Source organism: Mobula hypostoma, chromosome 3, assembly GCF_963921235.1.
Source record: "Mobula hypostoma chromosome 3, sMobHyp1.1, whole genome shotgun sequence".
Taxonomy (NCBI): Eukaryota; Metazoa; Chordata; class Chondrichthyes; order Myliobatiformes; family Myliobatidae; genus Mobula; species Mobula hypostoma.
In genome coordinates, this window is record NC_086099.1 from 223,034,250 (window position 1) to 223,059,378 (window position 25,129).

Sequence of the window (25,129 nt, forward strand, 5' to 3'; positions counted from 1 at the left end):
AACACTTAAAACTTCTCGAGTGGCTACCCTTACAGTAAATATTCAATCAGCCAATGAGAGCACTTTACACACGCTCTGGGCCATGTACACATATTAGTTCACACTCTGCCTCCCCCGCGTGTGTACACGTTCTTAATCCCTTGCCAATTTATTCCATTTTTTCACCCATGCTATCTGGAAAAAGACCTGTAACTTGCAGTAAGGGTAGTATCTAAGATATGTCGGAAAAGCATCAGCATGGATAAGAAGCTGCAAAGTGATATGACGTTTGGAAGCTGGTGAGTGTCGGGTTGATGTTGGCACCTCTTCAAAATTGGCTACATCGATGATCAGATTCATTTAAAAAGAAAGGCAGACAAGATAAAAGCTTCTGCGACGACGACCTCAAAGTTGTCAGTTAATAACGAAGAGCTTCGAGAATTGGCAGAGCGGCGCCTCCTGGGTGAATCTGAGGGCACAGATGGAAAAGAGGAAACACCAGCAAGAAACCTCACCACAAAACTCCTCAGCACTAGCATCACCACAATCACGCAAATGGACCAGTTCATCGATAATGACCCCGACTGGGACTGAAGCAGTAAGGCAAAGAGAGGTGTTCTTGACATGAGTTCCTGCTACTGAGAACTGCTTCATGTGTTTGTTACTCCACGAATTACTGTGTTTACATAAAATATCATATCTCGGGTTTGGATTTTTTTAAAATCAGGCACACATCTCGATTTATGTACTGTTAGTTGGTTTTAACTTTTCTGTGCCCTATTTGGGCAGAAAAGTTTACTTTCGATTTCTTAATATGGCTGCTAAACTTTCTTTTTAACTGCGTCATTTCTTTCTTTTCCCAGGGGATTCTGGGTGGTTACTTCCCTTTTGTCATCTTACGTATTTCCTGTGCGGCCTTAAATTTTGTAGTTTTTTTTTAAATTTTATTCTGTTTTGCTTTTTATAATCATTTTATGTTAATAATCCTATTTTTTTTGTTGCTGTGTCTATTCATGAGTTTGAGGTTTATTGTGGTTTTTTTTTAATATATACTTTCCGGCTTTTGTTCTGTTCTGTGTGTATTTTAATTGAGCTAACTTTTTTTTACTTATTTTTTTACTGTTTTACAATTAGCTGATCCTTTTCATATTTATACCTTTTTTTTAGGGAGCGTATACCGGAAGTCATGGGGGTAGTTTTAGCGCTTGCTTCTTTCTGGCGGGTCTGCTTTAGATTTCGCCTTGGAGTCTTGGGGTGGGGGGTGGTGGGAGGGGCTTCACGTTTTAGTTTGTTTCTCTTTGGGCTATATACATTATTGAAGTATTGGTTGCGTCCTTTTCCCCGGTATCTTTTGTATGTTCTGTTTCCTCTCCGGGTTTGTGGGTCGCGCCTATTGTCAATCCTCCTTGTTATGGGTTGACTTTAGGATTTATGGAGTCTATTATTAATTTTGTCTCCTGGAATACTAATGGTCTTAATCATCCTATTAAAAGGAAAAAAGTTTTTAAAGTGTTCCGGAGACTTAAAGCACAAATTTTATTTTTACAAGAGACCCATGTACGGAGGGGGGACAGACTACGTTTTTTCAAATTCTGGAAGGGACAACAATTTCATTCGAACTCCAATGCTAAGATTCGAGGCGTCTCTATTTTTATAGACTCCTCAGTTACTTTTATACAACAGGATATTATCTCTGATCCGAATGGTAGATTTTTATTGGTTAGTGGTTTACTATTTAATAAAAAAGTAGTTTTGGTTAATGTTTATGCTCCTAATATGGATTGTCCGGAATTTTATAAATCATTGTTTGATCAGTTTCCGAATTTGAACGAGTTTTCATTGATTTGGGGCGGAGATCTTAATACCTGTTTATCTCCAGCTTTGGACCGTTCGGCTCCTTTACGGACTTTACCTAATAAATCTGCAAATTTGATTAATTTTTTCCTTTCTGATTCTGGGTCGACGGACATTTGGCGTTTTCTGCATCCTCAGGAAAAAGATTTTTCCTTCTTTTCACATGTTCATCATTCTTATTCAAGAATTGATTATTTTTTCATTGATTCTCGTCTCATTCCTTCAGTGATTAAATGTGATTATGATTCTATAACCATTTCGGATCATGCTCCACTTAAGCTTTCTATTAAAATTATGGCCAATATACCAAACAATAGACAATGGCGTTTTAATTCGCTGTTGCTTCAGGACTCGGACTTTGTTAATTTTATGAATGAACAGATTGAGCTTTTTTTTACAATTAACCATACAGAAGATATTTCGGTTAACACTCTTTGGGACACTTTTAAAGCCTATATTCGGGGTCAGATTATTTCGTATTCCGTTGCTTTGAGGAAGAAACAGAAGCAGGAGGAGATGGCAATTGTGGACAAGATTAAAGAAATTGATAAGAAATATGTTATGGCTCCTTCTGAGGAGCTATACAAACAAAGAACTGAACTTCAAATGGAATACAGTTTACTACTCTCGTCCTCGATTGTAAACCAATTAAAGAAAACAAGAAGTGATTTTTATGTTCACAGTGATAAAATTGGCAAGCTGCTGGCTAATCAATTGAAATCTAATTATGTTAAATCTCAAATCAATCAGATTTATAACCAAAATGATCGATTGATATTGGATCATGTGGGGATTAATCAAACCTTTTGTGATTTTTATTCTTCTTTATATCAATCAGAGTCTCCTCGAGATTCTAAATATATGAATGATTTTTTAGATAAGTTAGACTTCCCTCAGATTTCACAGGATATGTCTTCTTTATTAGATACTTCCATTACAATGGATGAGATTAAGAATGTTATTTTTTCTATGAATCTGGGGAAAGCTCCTGGCCCTGATGGGTTTACCGTTGAATTTTATAAATGTTTTGCTTCTTTATTGATTCCTTGGCTCTATAAGGTTTTTGAGGCTTCTTTGAAACTTGGTAAACTTCCGGAATCTTTTAATAGAGCATCAATTTCTTTAATACTAAAGAAGGATAAAGACCCTGCTCAATGTGCATCTTATAGACCAATATCTTTATTAAATGTTGATTCTAAAGTTTTTTCTAAGTTATTAGCAAATAGACTAGAAAAAGTACTTCCTTCTATTATTTCGGAAGACCAAACGGGTTTTATTAAAGGTCGTTACTCTTTTTATAATATTCGTACATTGTTAAATATCGTTTATACTCCCTCACAAAATGTTCCTGAGTGTGTTATTTCTTTAGATGCCGAGAAAGCTTTTGATAGAGTAGAATGGCCTTATTTATTTAAGGTGCTTGAAATGTTTAATTTTAGCTTGAAATTTATATCCTGGATTAAACTGTTATATCACTCCCCTGTAGCCTCGGTTCGTACTAACTCCTTAAACTCACCTTTTTTTCCTCTCTTTCGTGGTACTCGACAAGGCTGTCCTCTTAGTCCCCTATTATTTGATATTGCATTAGAACCTCTTGCAATTGCTATTCGAGAATCTTCAAATATTACTGGGATAACTCGGGGATCAAAGTCCCATAAATTATCACTCTATGCTGATGATTTACTTTTATATATTTCTAATCCTGAGAGATCCATTCCTGCTGTTTTAGAGTTATTAGCACAATTTGGTCTTTTCTCAGGTTATAAATTAAATCTTAGTAAGAGTGAACTTTTTCCGATTAATAAACATCTTCCCTTATATTATAAATTTCCATTTAAATTGATTAATAATTACTTTTTATATCTTGGGATTAAAATTACTTGTAAACATAAAGATTTATTTAAGACTAACTTTTTACCATTAATAGACCATATTACTCAACTTTCATCTAAATGGTTTCCCTTATATTTAACTTTGATTGGTCGTATTAATGCAGTTAAGATGTTTTTTTTGCCAAAATTTTTATATGTGTTTCAGGCATTACCAATTTTCGTTCCTAAATCTTTTTTTGATAAAGTTGACTCTAAAATTTCTTCATTTATTTGGCAGAATAAGAATCCGAGACTGGGTAAAATACATTTACAGAAAGCTAAGAGAGATGGAGGTTTAGCATTACCTAACTTTAGATTTTATTATTGGGCTATTAATATTCGACATATGAAATTTTGGTTACTTGACCGGGACATACTATCTATTCCTAAATGGGTAGCATTGGAATTACAATCTGTTCAGGGTTATACACTTGGTTCTATTTTAGGTTCCTCTCTTCCTTTTGATTCGAAACGCCTTAAGCAGGTCTCTAACCCGATAGTTAAATATGCTTTGCGCATTTGGTTTCAATTCAGAAAATTTTTTGATCTTAATCAATTCGGGTTAGCGATTCCTATTTTAGGTAACATATTTTTTCCTCCCTCTTTTACGGATCGCGCTTTTCAAACTTGGAAGACTAAGGGTATTTTACGGTTTTTGGATTTATTTTTAGATGGTTCCCTTATGTCTTTTGAACAATTATCTAATAAATATAACTTATCAAGAATACATTTTTTTAGATATTTACAAGTTAGAAATTTCCTAAGTACTATACTTTCTTCCTTTCCAATGCTTCCTCCTATATATATTTTAGATTCGATAATTAATCTTAATCCATGTCAGAAAGGTGCATCGGCTATGATTTATAATATTATTATGAAACTTAGGAAAGCTCCATTTGATAAGATTAGGGTAGATTGGGAACAGGAATTGGGGCTTACCATTTCTGTGGATGATTGGGGGCAGATTTTACAATTAGTTAATACTTCCTCTATTTGTGCTAAACATTCCCTAATTCAATTTAAAGTGGTTCATAGAGTACATATGTCCAAAGATAAGTTAGTGCGTTTTTACTCGCATATTAATCCTTTCTGTGATAGATGTTCGGGGCAGATAGCCTCTTTAACTCATATGTTTTGGTCTTGCCCTACTTTGGAAACTTTTTGGAGAGATATTTTCAATATTATTTCTAAGGTATTAAATATAGATATCTCTCCTCACCCTATTACTGCTATCTTTGGACTACCTAAAATTTCTAGTAATCTTTCCCCTTCAGCCCGTAGAATGATTGCATTTCTTACTTTAATGGCGAAAAGATGTATTTTACAACATTGGAAAGAGCTTAATGCTCCAACTACCTTTTTTTGGTTTTCTCAGACGATTTTATGTTTGAATCTGGAGAAAATTAGAAGTAACCTTTATGATTCTTCATTTAAATTTGAACAGATTTGGGGACCTTTTATTCGATATTTTCATTTAATGTAATATTTACCCTTCTTGTTTTTTTTTCACTGTTTTAATGGAGGTCGGGATTGAGGACGTGATTTTAAGTTTAACTCTGTTTGGTTTCAAGTTAGCCCATTGCTTTGCTTTGCTTTTAGTTAGTTGCACGGTGGGTTTTTTTTTGGGGGGTTTTTTTTCTTTTTTTTTCCATTGATATATATAAAATCTAGTATACTATTATGTTATCTTGGTTTCTTATGCTTAAATTACATTGTTTGTAGTATTTTCTTTTTGGTATTGTTATCTTTTGGAATTTTATTATACTTTAACATTGTATTAATGTTTATATGGCTTACCTTTTTTGTATACTTACTCAATAAAAAGATTTAAAAAGAAAGAAAGATTTATGTACTGTTATAATGACTCTGCATAGTGCTGATTTACACAGTGCTTCACCTCCGAGGAATACATCCTCAGTGTTAAGCAGGGTCTGAGTGTACCTCCCTTCCCTGGGTTGTCTGCACACTCTCTGTAAACAATCCCTGCCTGGACATTACCGTAACCTTTACTTTGTCACATCTTCCACAGCTGTGCGGTGCACCAACACATGGGTATTAGTGTGCGGTTGAATGAGAATTAAACTTGAACTTGACCTAGTGTACTGGGATGAATACCAGAGGAGTGCGCGTAATGACTTGTTTATAACAAGTGCATTATCAAGTGGTCAGTGTGTGAGCGACTGGGCAGGCAAAAGGCATAATGGAGGCCAGGGGGCATAATGGGTGGGAGCACTGCCTACTGGGTTGGAACGAGGTGGAATGGAGACCATGGGGCACAATGGGTGGGCAGACAGCCTATTGGGTCGAAACAAGGTGGAATGGACAGGGGGCATAATGGGTGGGCACGGGGCCCACTGGGTTGGAACGAGTTGGAATGGAGACCATGGGGCATAATGGGTGGTGTACCGTACAGCCTACATTATAATAAGGGACTACTTTATGCTTTAGTAACGCATCATTGCATGCGCTATTAGGCGCGTATGTATCTGTATGTGTGTGTGTGTCAAAGTTCGGACTCTACCAGTAAAGAATCATGAAACTTAGTTCCAGTCTCCAGCGTTTTTATTAATAACTTATGTAAGGGTTTCTTCTTTCATGTTAACTGCTAAGCCTAATAAAATGGCTTCTCTGTAGCAGCATGTTTGGGTTATACTTAGAGATAACGAGATTTGTACTCAGTTGCTAACCAATGGGAGAGATGTTATTCTTTCTTGTGTATCTGAAAGCTGTTGTTTGCGCGGGATCTGGGGAGAAGGCACCGTGGGGATGAGAGAAGACTCAGACAAGGAGATGCTGTGAGCTGGCCAATGGAACGGACCCCGAGTGGGGGCTCGGGACCCGGCGGAGTTCAGAGGAAATCGAATGGTGGACCGAGGATATTGCATGAGCTCCAACGTGGTGCATGAACTGTCTATTATTCTTGGTGCTTTTTTATTTTATATTTTGGTTCTCCACTAATCCCTTAGTTCAAGTAACAGTTATAAAATCTTAATTATTTAAACGCATCCTGTGTACGGCTTGTCATTACGGGGTACTGATTTGAAACAGGGGACACATTGCGCAGCATCCACCCAAACAAGATTTCTAAGGTTTGGCCGGGCAGGGGGTTATCAGCCCGAGATCATGCCACTAGGCAAAACAAGTGTTACAATGTGGGGGCTCCTCCAGGATTTGATTCAGTGGGGTGCTGTGTGATCGCCCTGTTTAAATCAGTGCTGAGAGATTTCCTGGTGGTGGCTGATGGAGTAACAGCAATCTGCCGTTGCTCCAACTTTAATTATCTTACTATTTCCAACCTGTCTCGAAACTTATTTTTTAAGTGTGATATTCTTTCATTATGGATACAAGGAGGGCCAGAGGTACTAAAAAGGATGATTTCCCTGCTTCTTTGGATTCTATTATGGACTTACTGCAAGGTCATACACGAGAAGCCTCTGAGAAGTTTCAACAATTCAGCTTTGAATTTAGATGGTAAATTTGGATTCTATTCAACAAACTCTTAATGAACATGATAAACATATAATAAATAATGAAGACATTTTGGCGTCTCTGGAAACGGAGGTGGATGATTTGCAAAAGCTTTGTGAAAAGCAATTGAAGTCCAATGAAAAGTTAAGGCAGAAGATCATCAACCTAGAAAATCGAAGTAGAAGAAACAACCTACGGGTTCTGGGTCTTGAAGAATTAATCGAAGGTAATCATCCTGTGGAATTTTTTACAAGCCTTTTGCAAGAATTATTTCTGGAGATTTTGACGTCTGTGCCTATGATTGATCGAGATGACAGATCTCCTGCATTTAGACCTCCTGAGGGTCAGAGACCAAGATCAGTAATAATCTGTTTTCAGGAATTTAAAACAAAGGAACTCTTAATTCACGTATCTTGTCGAAGAGGCATGATTGATTATAATGGTCGCAAGATTAGAATTGTCAAAGATTACTCGTCTGAGGTTACGCAGGAACATGTTAAGTTCAAAGAAGTTATGTCCAAGCTTTTTAATAAGGGTTTCAAGCCTTCCCTTCACTACCCAGCCCGACTCAGAATCACACTAAAAGATGGATCTTTCGAATGGTTCGGTTCAACTGTTGAAGCACAAAGGTTTTTAAAATCCAAAGGCTAAATCCGAAGGCTAGCTGTTTAGTTTGTCCTTACAAGAAGACACAAGATTAAATGAGAAACTTTTAATTCGCAAATCCCGTTGAAGGGGCGTAATTAGTTATAGGGTGGAATATTAAGATTCTCGAAGATTATTCGCTTGAGGTTATGCAGGAACGTGCTAAGTTTAAACAAGCTTTGTTGAAATTTTTTAAACAAGGGTTTTAACCCGTCCCTTGGCGACCCAGTTTGACTGAAAATCTCATTAAAGATGGATCCTTCGAATGGTTTCGTTTGAATACTGGGGGGTTGTCCGTAGTTGTAGATGCCAACTTTCTATCGGTCGGTCTTTCTTTGGGAGGTGGGCGGGGGTATGGTTTTTTTTCTCAGAAGCTGTTTTCAAAGTCTTAGCCAACTTGTTGCTTGGTTACCATTTCTCAAGGTTTATGGCTTGGTTTTAACTTACATTTTAACCCTTCCTTTAAATAATATTAAAAATGGACCAAACTATTAATTTACTTAGTTTTAACCTGAAAGGGTTAAATCACCCTGTTAAATGTAATAAGATTTTTGCTTATATTAGGAAATTTAAGGTCCCTAATATTTTCTTACAAGAAACTCACATACGCAAATGTGATAATCCATGATTTTTTAGCCGTTGGAACGGACTTTCGTTTTCATTCTTTTTTTCAGGCCAAATCTAGAGGAGTTTCAATTCTTATAGATAATACACTTTCCTTTGTCCAACATAAAGTAGTGTCTAATACTAATGAACATTTTGTTATAGTTTCAGGAAAACTAGATAATAAATTAATAGTATTTGCCAATGTGTATGCCCCAAATGTAGATGATCCAGGATTCTTTGAGCATTTTTACCAGATCTGAATCTTTATTCTTTGGTGATGGGAGGAGACTTTAACTGTTGGCTAGACCCAATTTTAGACTGATCATCTTCTAAACCAGCGTTTCTTAATAAATCAGTTTTGTTTATTCAATCTTCTCTTAGGAGGTCACAGGTATGACATTGAACACAAGGGGACCAAGCAACATGGCAATGCAGATGGTTTGTCACGTTTACCACTGCCCACTTCAGAGATAACGACACAAATGGTGTTCATTAGAGGTTTTTCACACAACAATAGTTGAACAATTACCAGTGACAAACAGCCTCATTGAAAGGGAAACATAAAATGACCCTACATTGTCAAAAGTGTATGACATCACGGTAAAGGGATGGCCAGTGCGGGGTAACACACTGTTTCCAGCCTTCTCAGCGAGGAACGAGCAGTTGTCAGTGTGTCGAGGAACACTAATGTGTGGTTCACGAGTTGTGATTCCTCCCAAGCTACACACCAGTGCTGGAGGAACTGCACAAGGGGCACCCGGGTACCGTGAAGATGAAAAGTCTTGCCTGTGCTTATGTGTGGTGGCCAGGAATCGATAAGCAGATTGAGAACTTGACCAAGAACTGCTCTGCATGTCAAAAGATCCACAACACACAACTACAAGCCCCTCTCCATCCATGGGAGTGGCCCTCATCACCATGGCAACGAGTGCACATCGACTTTGCTGGACGATTTATGGACAATCTTTTTAATCGCCGTTGATGCACATTCCAAATGGCCAGAGGTCATCAAAATGAAGACAACCACATCGGAAAAGACCATTACAGCTGTAAGGGTTTCTTCTTTCATGTTACTTGCTATGGCTAATAATGAAATGGCTTCTCTATAATGTTAACTGATGAGGTAATGTTCTCTGTAGCAGCATGTTTGGGTTAAAATTAGTGATAATGGGACTTGTATTCATTTACTAACCAATTGGGATAGATGTTATTCTTTCTGTCTGTGTGAAAGCTGTTAGTTTGCGCGGGCTTGGGGGAGAAGGCGCGAAGAGGATGAAGAGAGAAGACGTGGCTTGAGGAGACAGTTGCCGGATCCGCTGGGCCTGGGCTTGGGGCTGGAGCCCAGGGGTCGCTCAGCGAAAGGGAATCCGTGAGCTCCAACGTTTGTGCACTGGACATGATTATGAGATTATTGGCGCCTTTTATTTGTTTTCCTTTTCTTTTGTTTCTCTACTAACCCCATACTTAAACATAAAAAAGTTGATACACTATTAAAATAAAAGGGGAGGAGAGTACTGTATAGCTTACATTATAATAAGGGACTACATTATGTTTTAGTAACACGTTGTTGCATGCACTATCAGGCACATATGGATCTGTATGTGTGTGTGTCAAAGTTAAGACTCTACCAGTAAAGAACCATGAAACTTAGTTCCCGTCTCCAGCGTTTTTATTAATAAATTAGTTGTGTAAACAGGCCACATACACAGCAGGTGGGCACAGGGCCTACCAGGCTGGACCGAGGCGGAATGGGCGAGTCGTGGGTCACTGGAGCTGACCACCTGTCACAGGAGCAGGTCAGAGGACAGAGTCGCCATCAAAAGCCCCTCCAGTCTCTGATAATTGGAGGAAATCGGTTAAGGTGTGAGGAAGGAGGTTTAGAGTGACTGACACAGTGGCCATTGCCTGAGGAGGCAGAGACAGTGACAAGCCCACGAATCTCCAAGGGAGGAGCAGCTACAGACCCAATGTGTGTAGACAGGATTGGCGTAGAGAGTGGTGGGTGCGTGGTACACCTGGTCCGGGGTGGTGGTAGAGGCAGACGCGTTAGGGACAGTTAAAAGACTATTAGGTAGGCACATGGATGAAAGAAAAATGGAGAGCTCTGTGTTTTGCAGTAGGTAAGAAGCCAGTGAGCTGAGAGGCCTGTAGTGTATAACAACTTTTAACAGACAGTTGGACAGGTACACGAATTGGAAAGGGTGAAAAAGTTATGTGTCAGACATGGTGAAATGGGTCTAGTTTGGAAGGGGCTTCCTGGTTGGCATGAATCAGATGGGCCGAAGGGCCAGTTTCCCTGCTGAGCAAACCTGACATTTTAGAATCAACCACTGCAGGTGAAATCGCTTGGTTGCGCTCCCATTGGCTGCACTGCTGACCAATGGGGGAGCAGGGGGCGGGGTAGCTGTGGGTTCAGGAAGTCATATGACACCCACCATCGCCAACCCCATGGACAGTGGCGGGGGGTGGGGGGGGGAGATCGAGCCCCTTGATCTGTGTCTGAGAACCTGGAACAAGTGAGGTGACGACTCCCCTCTCCAGGGGATTGGCTCTAAGGCTCTGAACGCATCTGATTTCACATCCCAGTGGAACCGAACTTTACTCTGCGCAGTGGGACTCCTCGGGGACAGGGGCCCTCTCCTGTGCCAGCTCGCTCAGTAGTCTGTGAAGCTCCATCGAGATGGCAACCTGCAGCAGAAGACAAAGAAAGCCCTGCATTTAAACAGCCGCTAAATCAGGTGGAGGAAAGAAGCCACAACTTTGCAAATCTCCGTCTCCAATTCAGTGGCAGGAGGGTCCTAAATGGAAGTGAAACCGATGGGGGAGGGGTGGCTGGACCTCATTGAAACCTATCAGATACTGAAAGGCCAGGGTACAGCAGACATGGAGAGGACGTCTCCCCCAATAGGAGAGTCTCTGATCGGAGGCCACAGCCTCAGAATGAAGGGAAGTCCCTTTAAAACTGAGGTGAGGAGGGATTTCTTTAGCCAGAGGGCAGTGAATCTGTGGAATTCGTTGCCATGAACGGCCGTGGAGGTCAAGTGATTGGGGGTATTTGAGGCAGAGACTGATGGGTCTTTAAGGGGGTTAAGGGTTACAACGAGAAGGCAAGAAAATGAGGTTGCAGCTCCTCTCTGCGTAAAAACTTGCCCCGCAAGTTTTCAACTTCCCACCCTCAACTTAAGTGCATGCTCTCTAGTATTAGAGATTCATCCCTGGGAAACAGATACCGTCTGTCTGTTCTATCTATGCCTCTCATAATCTTATAAACCTCTGTCAGGAGTTAGTCCCGATGAAGGGCCTCGACCTAAAACATCTTCTGTCTGCTCCTCACCATGGATAATGCCTGGCTTGCCGAGTTCCTGCAGCATTCTGCGTGTTCTTCTGGGATTAGCTAAATTAGTTCGGCACAGCATCGTGGGCTGAAGGCCCTGCTCCTGTTCGTTGTTCTAATTTTAGAATGGATTTTATAAATAATGTCATTTAGGAAGCATTTATTCCTCTATGTTATGTTTTGTAACAGGAAGACATGGGAGTCCTTAATGTTGGTCTAACTTCAGGTTTACTTTAAGCAAGGCGCCCAACATGAGGCCCAAACCCTTGACCCTGGGATCGAGAGCCCCACACTCGACCTACTGAACTAGCCGGGCCCATTATTCTTGGCTACTGGGACCAGTGGTGTTGCCCCTGGGCTCCACTCAACCTCGGAAAGAATTCCTCCAGCCTCCGTGCCATCTAGCTCACCGGCCGCTTAATCGCGGATGGTGTGAGGAACCGGATGGACTTTTGAAAACTTTGTGGCACCCATTTTAAGTGACACTTTATGATGACATTTTAGACTTGTCTCACTTTAGTAATCTCCCCTCAGTCCCACAGACTGCCCCCCAGGTTCTATCTCCCCCCCACCACCACCTTCACACTCTAGGAACAACCTACAGTGGCTGATTCACCTGCTGACGCACACATCATTGGAAACGCGCGGACACAGCGCCATAGCTCAGGATCGAATCGGGGTCTCGGAAGATGAGAGGTTAGCAGCCCGACCCGCTACACCACTGTGTCAGCCTGGTGAATGTGCCCAGGGTAGGTAACTGGACACAGTCATTTGCTGAGGGTTTTATACCACTCATTACCTATGACTGCGTCACCACAGCACAGAAACAGGCTGTTCGGCCCAACAGACATTTTTAATCTCTCCCTCTCCCAGTGTAGAGTGCCCTCCTACTCCAAAACATCCACCATTGTTCCTGTTCCTACAAAGACCAAGGTAACATGTCTGAACGACTGGCGTCCTGTTGCACTCACCTCAATAATAAGCAAATGCTTTGAGAGGCTGGTCAAGGACTACACCTGCAGCTTGCTACCACCCACACTGGACCCCTACAATTCGCCTACTGACACAACAAATCGACAGGTGACACAATAACCACTGCTCTACACACCATCCTTACACACCTGGAGAAGAAGGATGCTTATGTGAGATGCTTACGAGCCCTCCAGGCTCGACAAGAAGCTCAGAGACCTCGGCCTTGACCCTACCTTGTGCAGCTGGATCCTGGACTTCCTGTCAGATCACTGGCAGGTGGTAAGAGTGGGCTCCCTCACCTCTGCCCCTCTGACCCTCAACACAGGAGCCCCTCAGGGCTGTGTCCTAAGACCCCTCCTGTATACCCATGAACGTGTCACCACCCACAGCTCCAATCTGCTAATTAAATTTGCCGATGATACTACACTGATTGACCTTACCTCAACCAATAATGAGGCAGCCTACAGGGAAGAATTCATCACCCTGACACAGTGGTGTCAAGAAAACAACCTCTCCCTCAATGTCACAAAAACAAAGGAGCTGGTTGTGGATTACTGGAGGAATGGAGGTGGGCTAACCCCTATTGACATCAATGGATCAGGGGTCGAGAGGGTGAACAGCTGTGTGGTGAAAATGGCACAACAGGGCCTCTTTCACCTCAGACAGTTGAAGAAGTTTAGCACGAGTCCCCAAATCCTAAGGACTTTCTACAGGGGCACAATTGACAGCATCCTGACTGGCTGCATCACTGCCTGGTATGGGAACTGTACTTCCCTCAATCGCAGGACTCTGCAGAGAGTGGTGCGGATAACCCAGTGCATCTGTAGTTGTGAACTTCCCACTATTCAGTACATTTACAGTGACAGGTGTGTAAAAAGAGCCTGAAGGATCATTGAGGACCTGAGTCACCCCAACCACAAACTGTTCCAGCTGCTACCATCCAGGAAACGGTACCACAGCATTAAAGCCAGGACTGACAGACTCCAGGACAGCTTCTTCCACCAGGCCATCAGACTGATTAATTCACACTGATACAATTGTATTTCTACATTATATTGACTGTCCTGTTGTACATACTATTTATTACAAGTTACTATAAATTGCACATTTAGATGGAGACATAGTATAAGGATTTTTACTCCTCATGTATATGAAGGATGTAAGAAATAAAGTCAATTCAATTCATTTCAATTCCCATCTCAAACTGGTCCCATTTGCCTGTGACACACATCAAAGTTGCTGGTGAACGCAGCAGGCCAGGCAGCATCTATAGGAAGAGGCGCAGTCGACGTTTCAGGCCGGGACCCTTCGTCAGGTTAGTCCTAACGAAGGGTCTCGGCCTGAAACGTCGACTGCGCCTCTTCCTATAGATGCTGCCTGGCCTGCTGCGTTCACCAGCAACTTTGATGTGTGTTGCTTGAATTTCCAGCATCTGCAGAATTCCTGTTGTTCCCATTTGCCTGTGCTTGGCCCATATCTCTCTAACCCCTTCCTATTGTTGTAGCTTTTCAATGGTTAATATACCTGTCCTAGCCACTTCTTCTGGCAGCTCACTCCATAGATGAGCCACACTCCATGCGGAAAAGCTGCTTCCTGGGTCTGTTTTAAATCTTTCCCTTCTGGATTGTGGTTCCCTTTCCCTGGTGAGTACATCTGCCAGCGTTCACCCTGCCCGACCCGATGATGAGATACGCAGGTGCTGGGTTAACCGTCTGCAGCTTTTGATAGACTATGGATCACGGTCTCTTTGGGGTTTTTGCCATTGCTTGCATAGTGGGGGTTGGGGGGAGGGTCGGTGATTACTCTGGCACAAGTGGGGGGAGGGGGAGGGTCGATGCTTGTGCATGGGAGGGGGCAGGGAGAGGGAGGGGGGCTTTGGGGTTCTGATGTTCCTATCATTCAGTCTTTGGGGTTTCTTGCTTCGTGGATGTCTGTGAAGAGTAAGAGTTTCAGATTGTATACCATATACGTTCTCTGATATTCCAGGATGTCTGTGACGAGTAAGAGTTAGAGGTTGTGTATTGTATACATTCTCTGATATTAAATGGAGCTATTGAACCATTTTGACTTTATACACCTCTGTAAAGTCACCACTCAGTTCCCCACCTTCTAACAACAAAGTCCCAGCCTGCCCAACCTCTCCCTATAACTCAGACCCTCGAGTCCTGGCGCCGTTTTTGTAAATCCGGTAGCATGGCCGTCAGCGCAATCACTTTACAGCGCCAGCAGACAATGACTGCGGTTCGATTCCTTCTGCCGTCAGTAAAGGGCTTGTTTGTTCTCCCTGTCATGTGTGTTTCCTCCGGGTGCTCTGGTTTCCTCCCAAATTCCAAAGACATAGGGGTTATGGTGAGTGAGTTGTGGGCACGTTATGGTGTCCAGAAGCACGGCGACACTTGCGGGCTATCACCAGCACATCCTTGGACTGTGTTGGTCGTTGACGCAAACGAAACACTTCCCCTGTGTTTCCCCTTTTTCTACACATTCTTTCTCTCACTCTCCTTTTTCTACACATTCTTTCTCTCACTCTCCTTTTTCTCCCTCTGTCCCTCTGAATATACCTCTTGCCCATCCTCTGGGTCACCCCCCCCCGGTCTTTCTTCCCTGGGCCTCCTGTCCCATGATCCTCTCGTATCCCCTTTTGCCAATCACCTGTCCAGCTCTTGGCTCCATCCCTCCCCCTCCTGTCTTCTCCTATCATTTTAGATCTCCCCCTCCCCCTCCAACTTTCAAATCTCTTACTAACTCTTCCTTCAGTTAGTCCTAACGAAGGGTCTCGGCCTGAAACGTCGACTGTACCTCTGCCTGGCCTGCTGCGTTCACCAGCCACTTTGATGTATGTTGCTTGAATTTCCAGCATCTGCAGAATTCCTGTTGTTCCCTGTGTTTTCATGTTTGGACGTACACGTGACAAATAACGCTAATCTTTATCTTCATCTTAAAACATTGCTGGATTGATCTGACAGAAATTATGTACTTTACTGTATGTTTTGATGTACTTTTGATAGATAAAACTAATCTTTCTCATTCAATTCTACTCCGCACTCTGGACAAGGAAGAACATTCTGAGTAAACACTTCACTGAGCCAACACCGAATCCGGGGCAGCGGCAGATCTGGTCTCCTACCTGGTACGGGACGGGTTCCACGAGGCGTTTGTGCTGGGCGGGGAGCTTGCTCAGTGAGTCCTGGGCATAGCTCCTGATCTCCGTCGTGCTGGGTGCATCCCTGGACATCTGAAACCAAAAGGGATGCAGAGTTAGAACGGGAGGCGTTGGTTCCATCCTGCCTTCTAAGACCATAAGAGCAGAATTAGGCCATTCGGCCCATTGAGTCTGCTCTGCCATTCCATCCTGGCTGATTTATTATCCCTCTCAATAAAGTATGACTATGACTACCATGACTAACCTTTGATGCCCTGACTATCAAGAACCTGTCAACTTCCACTTTAAAAACACCCAGTGACTCGGCCTCCCCAGCCAACTGTGACAACGAATTCCGCAGATTCACCACCTTCTGACTAAAGAAACGCCTCCTCATATCTGTTCTAGATGGACGTCCCTCTATTCTGAGGCTGTGTCCTCTGGTCCTAGACTCTGCTCTACTCCCACGTTTCCTGCAACTGAGAGGTGTCCAGCAGAATGGGCCCTTTGGCCCACTCTGTCCATGCTAGCCCATCCACACTAATCCCATTTAATCATCACAGCTCCAGAGATACGACATGGTAACAGGACCACCTGGTCCAATGAGCCCTACTCCTCAGTTACACTCACATAACCAATTAACCAATGAGCACCTACTGCTCAGTTACGCCCGAGTAACCAATTAACCAATGAGCACCTACTCCTCAGTTACACTCACATAACCAATTAACCAATGAGCACCTACTGCTCAGTTACACCCGCGTAACCAATTAACCCACTAACCCGCATGACTTTGGAACGCGGGAGGAAACCAGATCACCCGGAGGAAACCCACGCGGTCACAGGGGGAACGTACAGACAGTGACGGGAATTGTACCCGGATCGTTGGAGATGTCATTCATTATGGGCCGTGTCGTATGACGTGGGTGATTATGGTCTTTGACCATGATTGCTCTTGGCCAATGTTTCTAAGCAAAGTTTGCTATTGCCTTTTCCTGGGTGAGCCCAACCATTATCAATACTCTTCGGAGATTGTCCGCCTGGCGTCAGTGGCTGCAGAGCCGGGACTTGTGATCCGCACCGGCTGCTCATACGACCATCCACCACCTGCTCCCACGGCTTCACGTCACCCTGATCACGGCGTTAAGCAGATACTACACCTAGCCCAAGGGTGACCTGCAGGCTAACGAAGGGAAGGTTCACCTTACACCTCCTTAGGTAGAGACGTATCTCCACCCCACCAGATGTAATAGTGACATGGTCAGATCAGCCATCATCTTATACTGAATGGCAGGGCAGGCTCGATGGGCCAGATGGCCGACTCCTGCTCCTGTTTCTTACGTTCTTATGTTAACCTCTACACTCCTGTGGCAACGTGCCATGAAATTTGTTGTTCTGTCACAGCAAGACAAGAAAATTACTGTAAGTAATAAGGATAAGAATAACAACTGCAAAAGAGGAATAGTGAGGTAGTGATCACGAACTCTTCAGGGATGTGGTGGCGGTGGGAAGAAACAGTTCCTGAAACACTGAGTTCTCGAAATGTCGACTGTACCTCTTCCTAGAGATGCTGCCTGGCCTGCTGCGTTCACCAGCAACTTTGATGTGTGTTGCCTGAAACACTGAGTGTGGGTCTCCTCTCTGACAGTAAGAATGAGAAGAGGGCATGCCCCAGATGGTGAGGGTCCTTCGCGATGGACGTCACATTCTTGAGGAATCGCCTTTTGAAGATGCCTTTGATGGAGCTGGCTGAGTTTACAAGCTCCTGTAACCTCTTTCGATCCTGTGCATTGGAGCCTCCATACTAGGCATCTACTTACACCTAGTCCAGAGCTTTAGGTGTCTTGGAGATGGAACCCTTCAACATTCTGCAAGTCTCTGCCTCATCAGGCAGTGTGTTCCAGATTCTAACCTCCCTCTGGGGGAGAAATTCATCCTCAGATCCCACGTGAGGACCTGTGTGTGCCCTCTGGGTTTGGACACAATGGGAAGTGTTTGATTACTGCCACACTGGCCCTGCAGACCAGTCACATCGAGGTGGCACGGGGGAAACAATCGCAGAATGCAGAATAGAGTGTTACAGTTGCACAGTGTAGTACAGGGCACACAAGAAGGTGCAAGGCCGTGACGAGATAGACAGTGAGATCAAGAGCTCATCTTTTCGTACCAGGGAACTGTTTGATTGTCTTATAACAGCAGGTTAGAAGCTGTCCTTCAGCCTGGTGCTACGAGATTTCAGGCTTTTGTATCTCCTGCCCAGTGGCAGAGGGGAGAAGAGAGAATGTCCGGGGTGGGAGGGGTCTGTCATTACGTTGGCTGCGTTACTGAGGCAGCGAGAAGTACAGACAGAGACCAGGGAGGGGAGGCTGGGGCCCTGTGACATGCCGAACTCTGTCCACAACTCTCTGCAGATTCTGGTGGTCCCGGGCAGAGCAGTTTCTGTACCGAGCCGGGAAGCATCCAGACAGGATTTTTTTTATTATGGTGAATCAATAAAAATTGGTGAGAGGTAAAGAGGATGTTCTGAATTCCATTAGACTCATGGGGAAGTAGAGCTGGCTGTGGATTCTATGTGGTTGGACCAGGAGAGGCAATTGGTGATATTCACTCCTTGGAATCTACCTCATTATGACCTTGTACCTTATTGTCTGTCTGCACTGCACTTTCTCTGTAACAGTAACACTCTATTCTGCATTGTTACTGTTTTCCCTCACACTACCTCAATTCAGTGATGGAATTATCTGTAAGGATCCAAGTGCAAAGTATGTGTACAATGTTGAGACTCATTTCCCTACAGGCAGCCACAGAACAAAGAAACTCAACAGAGTTCAATTTTAAAAAAAAAGACTTGTCAAACACCCAATGTGCAGGGGAGAATAAACAAATCGCGCAAACAATGAAAATAAGCAAATAGGAATCAGAATTGAATTTCACCAAAGTAAGTCCACAGCCACAAAACCAGTCAACACTACATGCTAACGCTCAAATCGAGCAAACCTGGGGTTGATCCTCGCTCAGAGACCCTGGTCCTGTTGCTTGATACACTCTCAGGCCTGGACCCTGCCACCTTTCCAGTTCGGCCCAGCGGTTAAATCGAGCAAACCTCAGGTCTTACCTCAGAACGGCATGGAAAACAAGTTTTTATTTAAAACTGAAGCTCGGTACAGGTGACAGTAATACACAAATTTACCGACGTTATTCAGGGACGGCAAGCAGCCTTCTGTCCTCAACAGCAGTGTGAAGGTTTTCACTGTTGAAGGAGGTTGGGCAGGTTGTTCTCCCCCGAACGTGGAGGACTAGGTACGACCAGCAAACTGAAGAATGTCGCAGGGTAGAGAGGGTGAAAAACTGGTCTGTTTCCCCTGGAGCAGGGGGGATTAGGTGGAGATATCATTGTGATTATTAGCTATACTATCAGGTGTACTGAGGCACAGTGAAAAGCTTTTTCAATATTCGTATAACAGCATGATGGAAGCTGTCCTTGATCCTGGTGGTACGAGCTTTCAGCTTTTGTATCTCCTGCCCAAGGGAGGAGGGGAGAAGAGAGAATGTCTAGTGACAGGCTGATGTTCACATTCCACTCAGACAGATCATGAATGTAAGGAACGACAAGCCAGTGACTGGGTACAAATGCAGACAGAGCAAAGACTAATTGTACCACAGAAGCAAAATTCATAAGGGTGAAGAACGCAGGACTGAAGGTGTTGTATTTAAATGCTCGTAGCATTTGGAATAAGGTGGACAAACTCATGGCGCAGTTAAAGATCGGTCGGTATGATGTTGTGGGCCTCACTGAGTCGTGGCTGAAAGAAGGCCATAGTTGGGAGCTTAACATCATAGGATAGACTTTGTATCAAAAAGACAGGCAGGAAGACATAGGCGGTGGTGTGGCTCTGTCGGTAAGAGATGGAATTACATCCTTAGAACGAGGTGACAGGGTCAGAGAATGTTAAGTCTTTGTGGGTAAGGCTAAGAAACTGCAAGGGTAAAAAACCATTATGGGAATCATATATAGGCCTCCAAACAGTGGCCAAGATGTGGGGTTGAGACTGCAAAGGGAGCTGGAAAGAGCATGTAATAAGAGTAATGACACAATTGAAATGGGGGACTTCAATATGCAAGGGGACTGGGAAAAAAACAGTTTGGTGTTCAATCGCAAGAGAGGGAATTTGTTGAATGCCCACGAGAAGGCTTTTTAGAGCAGCTTGTGCTCGTGCCTACTTTGCCTCAGTCTTCACTGTGGAAGACACTAGCAGCGTGCCAGAGGTCCATGAGTGTCGGGGAGCAGGAGTGAGTGCCATCGCTATTACAAAGGAGAAAGTGCTGGGCAAGGCAAACTCAAAGTTCTTAAGGCGGATAAGTCCCCTGGGCGAGATGGACTACATCCCAGAGTCCTGAGAGAGGTTGCTGAAGAGATAACGATTGCACTGGTCAAGATCTTTCAAGAATCACTTGATTCTGGCTTGGTCCCTGAGGACTGGAAGATTGCAAATGTCACTCCACTCTTTAAGAAGGGAGGAAGACAAAAGAAAGGAAATTATAGGGCAGTTAGCCTAACCTCAATGGATGGGAAAGTGTTGGGGTCGATTATTAAGGATGACGTTTCGAGGTACTTGGGGACTAATGATAAAATAAGTCAAAGTCAGCATGGTTTCTGAAAAGGGAAATCTTGTCTGACAAATCTTTTAGAGTTCTTCAAAGAGGTAATGAGCAGGGTGGACAAAGGAGAGGCAGTGGATGTCATTTACTTGTATTTTTAGAAGACTTTTGATAAGGTGCCACACGAGGCTGCTTAACAAGATAAAATCCTATGGTGTTACAGGAAAGGTACTGGCATGGACAGCGGAATGGCTGACAGGCAGCAGTGACTAGTGGTGTTCTTCAGGGGTCAGTTTTGGGACCACTGCTTTGCACAATGTTAGTCAATGATTTGGATAATTGATGGCTTTGTGGCAAAGTTTGCAGATGATGCTGTTATATACCCCTAGGGTTCATTTTTTCTCTGGACTGTCACTTTAAAACACTGAGAGAATGAGAGTGACTTTTGGGACACTGTTGGATTTCTGCTGACTGCAAAATTGCTTGGTTACTATGGTGAGAGAGGTGGAGTTGTTTGATGGACAATGAACATTTATGGTTTTTCGCAGTTTGTTTTGAATAAGCAAGGTCAGATGATCCTCTTACAGACACACATACAGAGACACAGTTCAGAGTTGAGATGGTTTCGATCAAGGAAAGACACCAGTGAGTGGGGTCGCTGGTTTAAACTTTCAGTAGCCCAAAAGGGGCAAGTTGAGATCGATCCAGAGTATTGATAAACGACTCTCACAAAGTACTGCAACTAGAAGAAGTTTGCAGAGAAAGAGGAGGGGAGAGAAAGGTTTGAAACAGAAGAAACCTAGTGATAAAGAGATCACTCTTTGGACTCTCTCCAAGTAGCCCGTAAGGGTGAGTTTGATTCCATTCAGATACGAAAGTGTGATTGTCATGTAGTTAACCCACAGGAGTGGGTCCTCTGGTGAGGGGAAAACCTTTGTGAATACCACGTGTGTGTTACCCTTTGTCTGGGTGTGGTAGTTCACAGAGAAAGGCACCCCTGTGGCAAATCACTGTTGGAGTTATTTCGTATGTCGTGGAACTGGATAAGTGGCTATCACGTTGTGTGTTTGGGGTAACCGTGTAGAACCTACTGGTGTGTCTACCCTTGCCTGGATGGTGGTTCCCTTGAAGATGGTCCCCTTGGTGATAAGCTACTGTTGGTGATAGTTCGTGTGTGGAGTGGAACAACTTCAGAGATAAAACCTACTGCTGTTGTTATTTTGTATTGCTGTCGTGGAATCTGTGGAATCTCGACCTAATTGCCTTCTCACAACATTCGCCTTTGGATTCCAAATATCTGGCATTAATTAACTCGAGGATTGAACTGAATTTTCTTACACACCATCGTAGGACTGTAACTCTTGCCATCTTGAGCTTGAATAAGTTTGGGAACTTTACTTCTACACCTATATATGCATAACACTGTTAACTTTTCATCACCTGGTTAAGTTACTATATTTAGTAGTTATAATAAAGGTAGTGGATTTTAACATCAAAAACAGACTCCAGGTGTGTTCCATTGCTGCTGATACTTTTACAGTGTTGCGTGTACGTAACAGATAGGAAGATAGGCAGAGGGGTAGGTCGTGCTGAGGAAGCAATGCCATTGCAGCAGGACAAAATGGAAGAATGGGCAAAAAAGTGGCAGATGGAATACAGTGTTTGAAATGTACAATAATGCATTTTGGTCAAAGGAACAATGGTGCAGACTATTATCTAAATGGGGAGAAGGTTCAAACATCAGAAATGCAGAGGGTCTAAGGAGTCCTCGTGCAAGACTCCCAGAAGGTTAATTCACGGGTCGAGTCTGTGGTAAAGAAGGCAAATGTAAAGTTGGCATTTATTTCAAGGGGAATAGAATATAAAAACAAGGAGATAATGCTGAGCCTTTATAAGACACTAGTCAGGCTGCACTTGGAGTATTGTCAACAGTTTTGGGCCCCATATCTCAGAAGGGATGTGTTGTCATTGGAGAGAGTCCAGAGGAAGTTCAAGAAGATGATTCTGGGAATGAAGGGGTTAACACATGAGGAGCATTTGGCAGCTTTGGGCCTGTACTCACTGGAATTTAGAAGAATGCAGGGGGAGCTCATTGAAACCTACTAAATGTTGAAAGGACCAGATAAGGTGGATGTGAAGAGGATGTTTCCTCTGGTAGGGCTGTGCAGAACTGGGGGGTAACCTTTTAGAACAGAAGTAAGGAGGAATATTTTAGCAAAAGATGGGTGAATCTGTGGAATGCTCTGCCACAGACTGCAGTAGAGGCCAAGTCTGTGGGTATATTTAAAGCCCAAGTTGGTAGATTCCTGATTGGTTGGGACATCAAGGGATATGGTGAGAGGGCAGGTGTATGGAGTTGAATGGGATCTGGGATCAGCCATGATAGAAGAGCAGAGCAGACTCGATGGGCTGAATGGCCTAATTCTGCTCCCTTGTCCATGGTCACACTGAGGCAGATTGGGAGATCAATGGTTCATCGTTACTGAATGAGAAATCCATTCAAGAGACTAGTAGGAGCGGGATAGAAGCTGTCCTTGCATCTGGTTGTGCCTATTTTCAGCTTTTCCTATCTTCCATCTGAGGAGAGGGTCTTCGTTTAAGCTGGCTGCTTTCTGAAGGCTAGATTGAGGGATCAAGGTTGAGGTTTATAAGATTATGAGGGGTAAAGATAGGGTAGACTGCAGGAATCTTTCCCCCATATCAGGGATTGATAAAACTAGAGGGCATAGATTTAGAGTCAAGGGGAACAGATGTCCGATTAGAATAAGCACAAGAGTTTTTGGAAATCCAGAGAACACACACAAAATGCCGGAACTCAGCAGGTCAGGCAGCATCTACAGAGTGGAGCAGCAGTTGACGATCTGGGCCCAGACCCTTTATCCGGACTGGAAAGGGAGAGGAAGAAGCCACAATAAGAAGGTTTGGGGTGGGGGGTGGAGAGAAAGGCGGCTGAGTGGAGGAGGGGGATGAAGTGAGAAGGTGGAAAAGATATTAGGCTTTAGAATTGTTACTTTCCCTGTAGTTTAACTTTCCTATGCTTGCTTATAATTTGTAATGTGTAATTGTTCGGTGAATTTTCCAGTGATGGTCGTGTAGCCGACTCTGTATCTTTCTAGAAGCTTCTTGCTTTTTCAGTAGCTGTACAAACAGCTCGCCTGCCACAATGCCGGGGTGCTGTCACTCACCTGCCCATGCTCGTAGTAAACGTGGTGAAGGAGCTCCACTCTGGTTGCTGTCACTGGGACAGCCCCTCTTCCGGGACGCAGGACGTGACACCAAACCTCCTCACCAGCCTCGGGCACCGGCTCACTGGCCAGCGTCAACAGGTCGAGAAAGGGGCTTCCTGAGGGCGAGGTAGTGAGAGGGAGAGCTGTCATTAACTTTCATTCGATTAGGGTGTATGATTGTTATTTGTTATTGCAGTTTAACTTTCTTACGAACATAGACCAGTACAGGACAGGAATGGGCCCTTCAATGCACCATGTTGTGCTGAACCAACTGGCCAATCAAACTAATCCCTTCTGCCTACACAATGTCCATATCCTCCATCTCCCTAACAATCATCCGCCTTTCTAAACGTCTCTTAAAAGTCCCCCAAGTATCTGTCTCTGCCGCCACCCCTGACAGCTCATTCCACCACTCTCTGTGTAAACAGAACTTGCCCCTCACATCTCCTTTGAAATTACCCCCTCTTGCCTTCAATGCGTGTCATCTGGTATTAGATATTTCAACCCTGGGAAACAGATACTGTCTGTCTACTCTATCTATGTCTCCGATAATCTTATAAACCTCTGTCAGATCCCCCCTCAGCCTTCGCCGCTCCACAGAAAACAACCCACGCTTGTTCAACCTCTTGTTACAGCACATGCCCTCTAATCCGGACAGCATCCTGATAAACCTCTTCTGGATCCTCTCCAAAGCCTCGACATCCTTCCTACAAAGAGATGACCAGAACTATCTGCAACACTGCAGATGCAGCCTAACTAGGGTTTTATAAAGTTGCAACATAAGTTCCTGAGTTTTGAACTCAATGTCTCGACTGATAAAGGTAAGCTTTTTTAACCAAGGGACACCCAGTGCTTGGTTATATTTTTATATAATCACCCCTATGTGTAATTGTTCACTGAATTTTCCAATAATTGTAGCATAGCTGGTTTTGTATTTTTTCTAGAAACTTCTTAGTTTTTCTGTAACATGGGTCATGCCACTTGAATCTGGCAATTTCATAAATTAATTGTTGTTGTTGGAATAGTGTCATAGAAAAGTGCAGCACAGAAATAGGCCCTTTGGCCCATCTAGTCCATGCCTAACCATTAAATCTGCCTACTCCCATCGACCTGCACTGGGACCCTAACTCTCCATACCCCTGCCATCCATGCACCTATCCAAACTTCTCTTAATTGTTGAAATCGAGCTCACATGCACCACTTGCGTTGGCAGCTCGTTCGTTCCACACTCTCACGACCCTCTGAGTGAAGAGGTTTCCCCTCATGTTCTGCTTAAACTTCTCATCCTTAACCCTTGGTTGTAGTCCCAACTCAAAAAACAAGAGAAAATCTGCGGATGCTGGAAATCCAAGCAACACACACAAAATGCTGGAGGAATTTGGCAGGCCAGGCCGCATCTATGGAAAAGAATACAGTCGACGTTTAGGGCTGA

At 43.5% G+C, this 25,129-nt stretch overlaps 1 protein-coding gene across 4 annotated transcripts in view; it reads right to left on the reverse strand.

Annotated features, from left to right (window-relative positions):
- Positions 1 to 10,064: 10,064 nt before the first annotated feature.
- The window catches only part of naprt (nicotinate phosphoribosyltransferase), a 44,865-nt gene continuing 29,800 nt past the window's right edge, over positions 10,065 to 25,129 (reverse strand). For 3 of the 4 annotated variants that reach the window (XM_063044586.1, XM_063044584.1, XM_063044585.1), the window contains 3 exons: positions 23,656 to 23,813; positions 15,857 to 15,964; positions 10,065 to 11,111 (listed from right to left, as the gene is read on the reverse strand). In XM_063044586.1, coding sequence (XP_062900656.1) covers positions 11,022 to 11,111; positions 15,857 to 15,964; positions 23,656 to 23,813 — 356 coding nt within the window. In that variant the 3' untranslated portion in view covers positions 10,065 to 11,021. Of the gene's footprint in view, positions 11,112 to 15,856; positions 15,965 to 23,655; positions 23,814 to 24,889; positions 25,095 to 25,129 lie in introns of those variants that run through there. The other variant, XR_010017463.1, reaches the window with a different exon arrangement.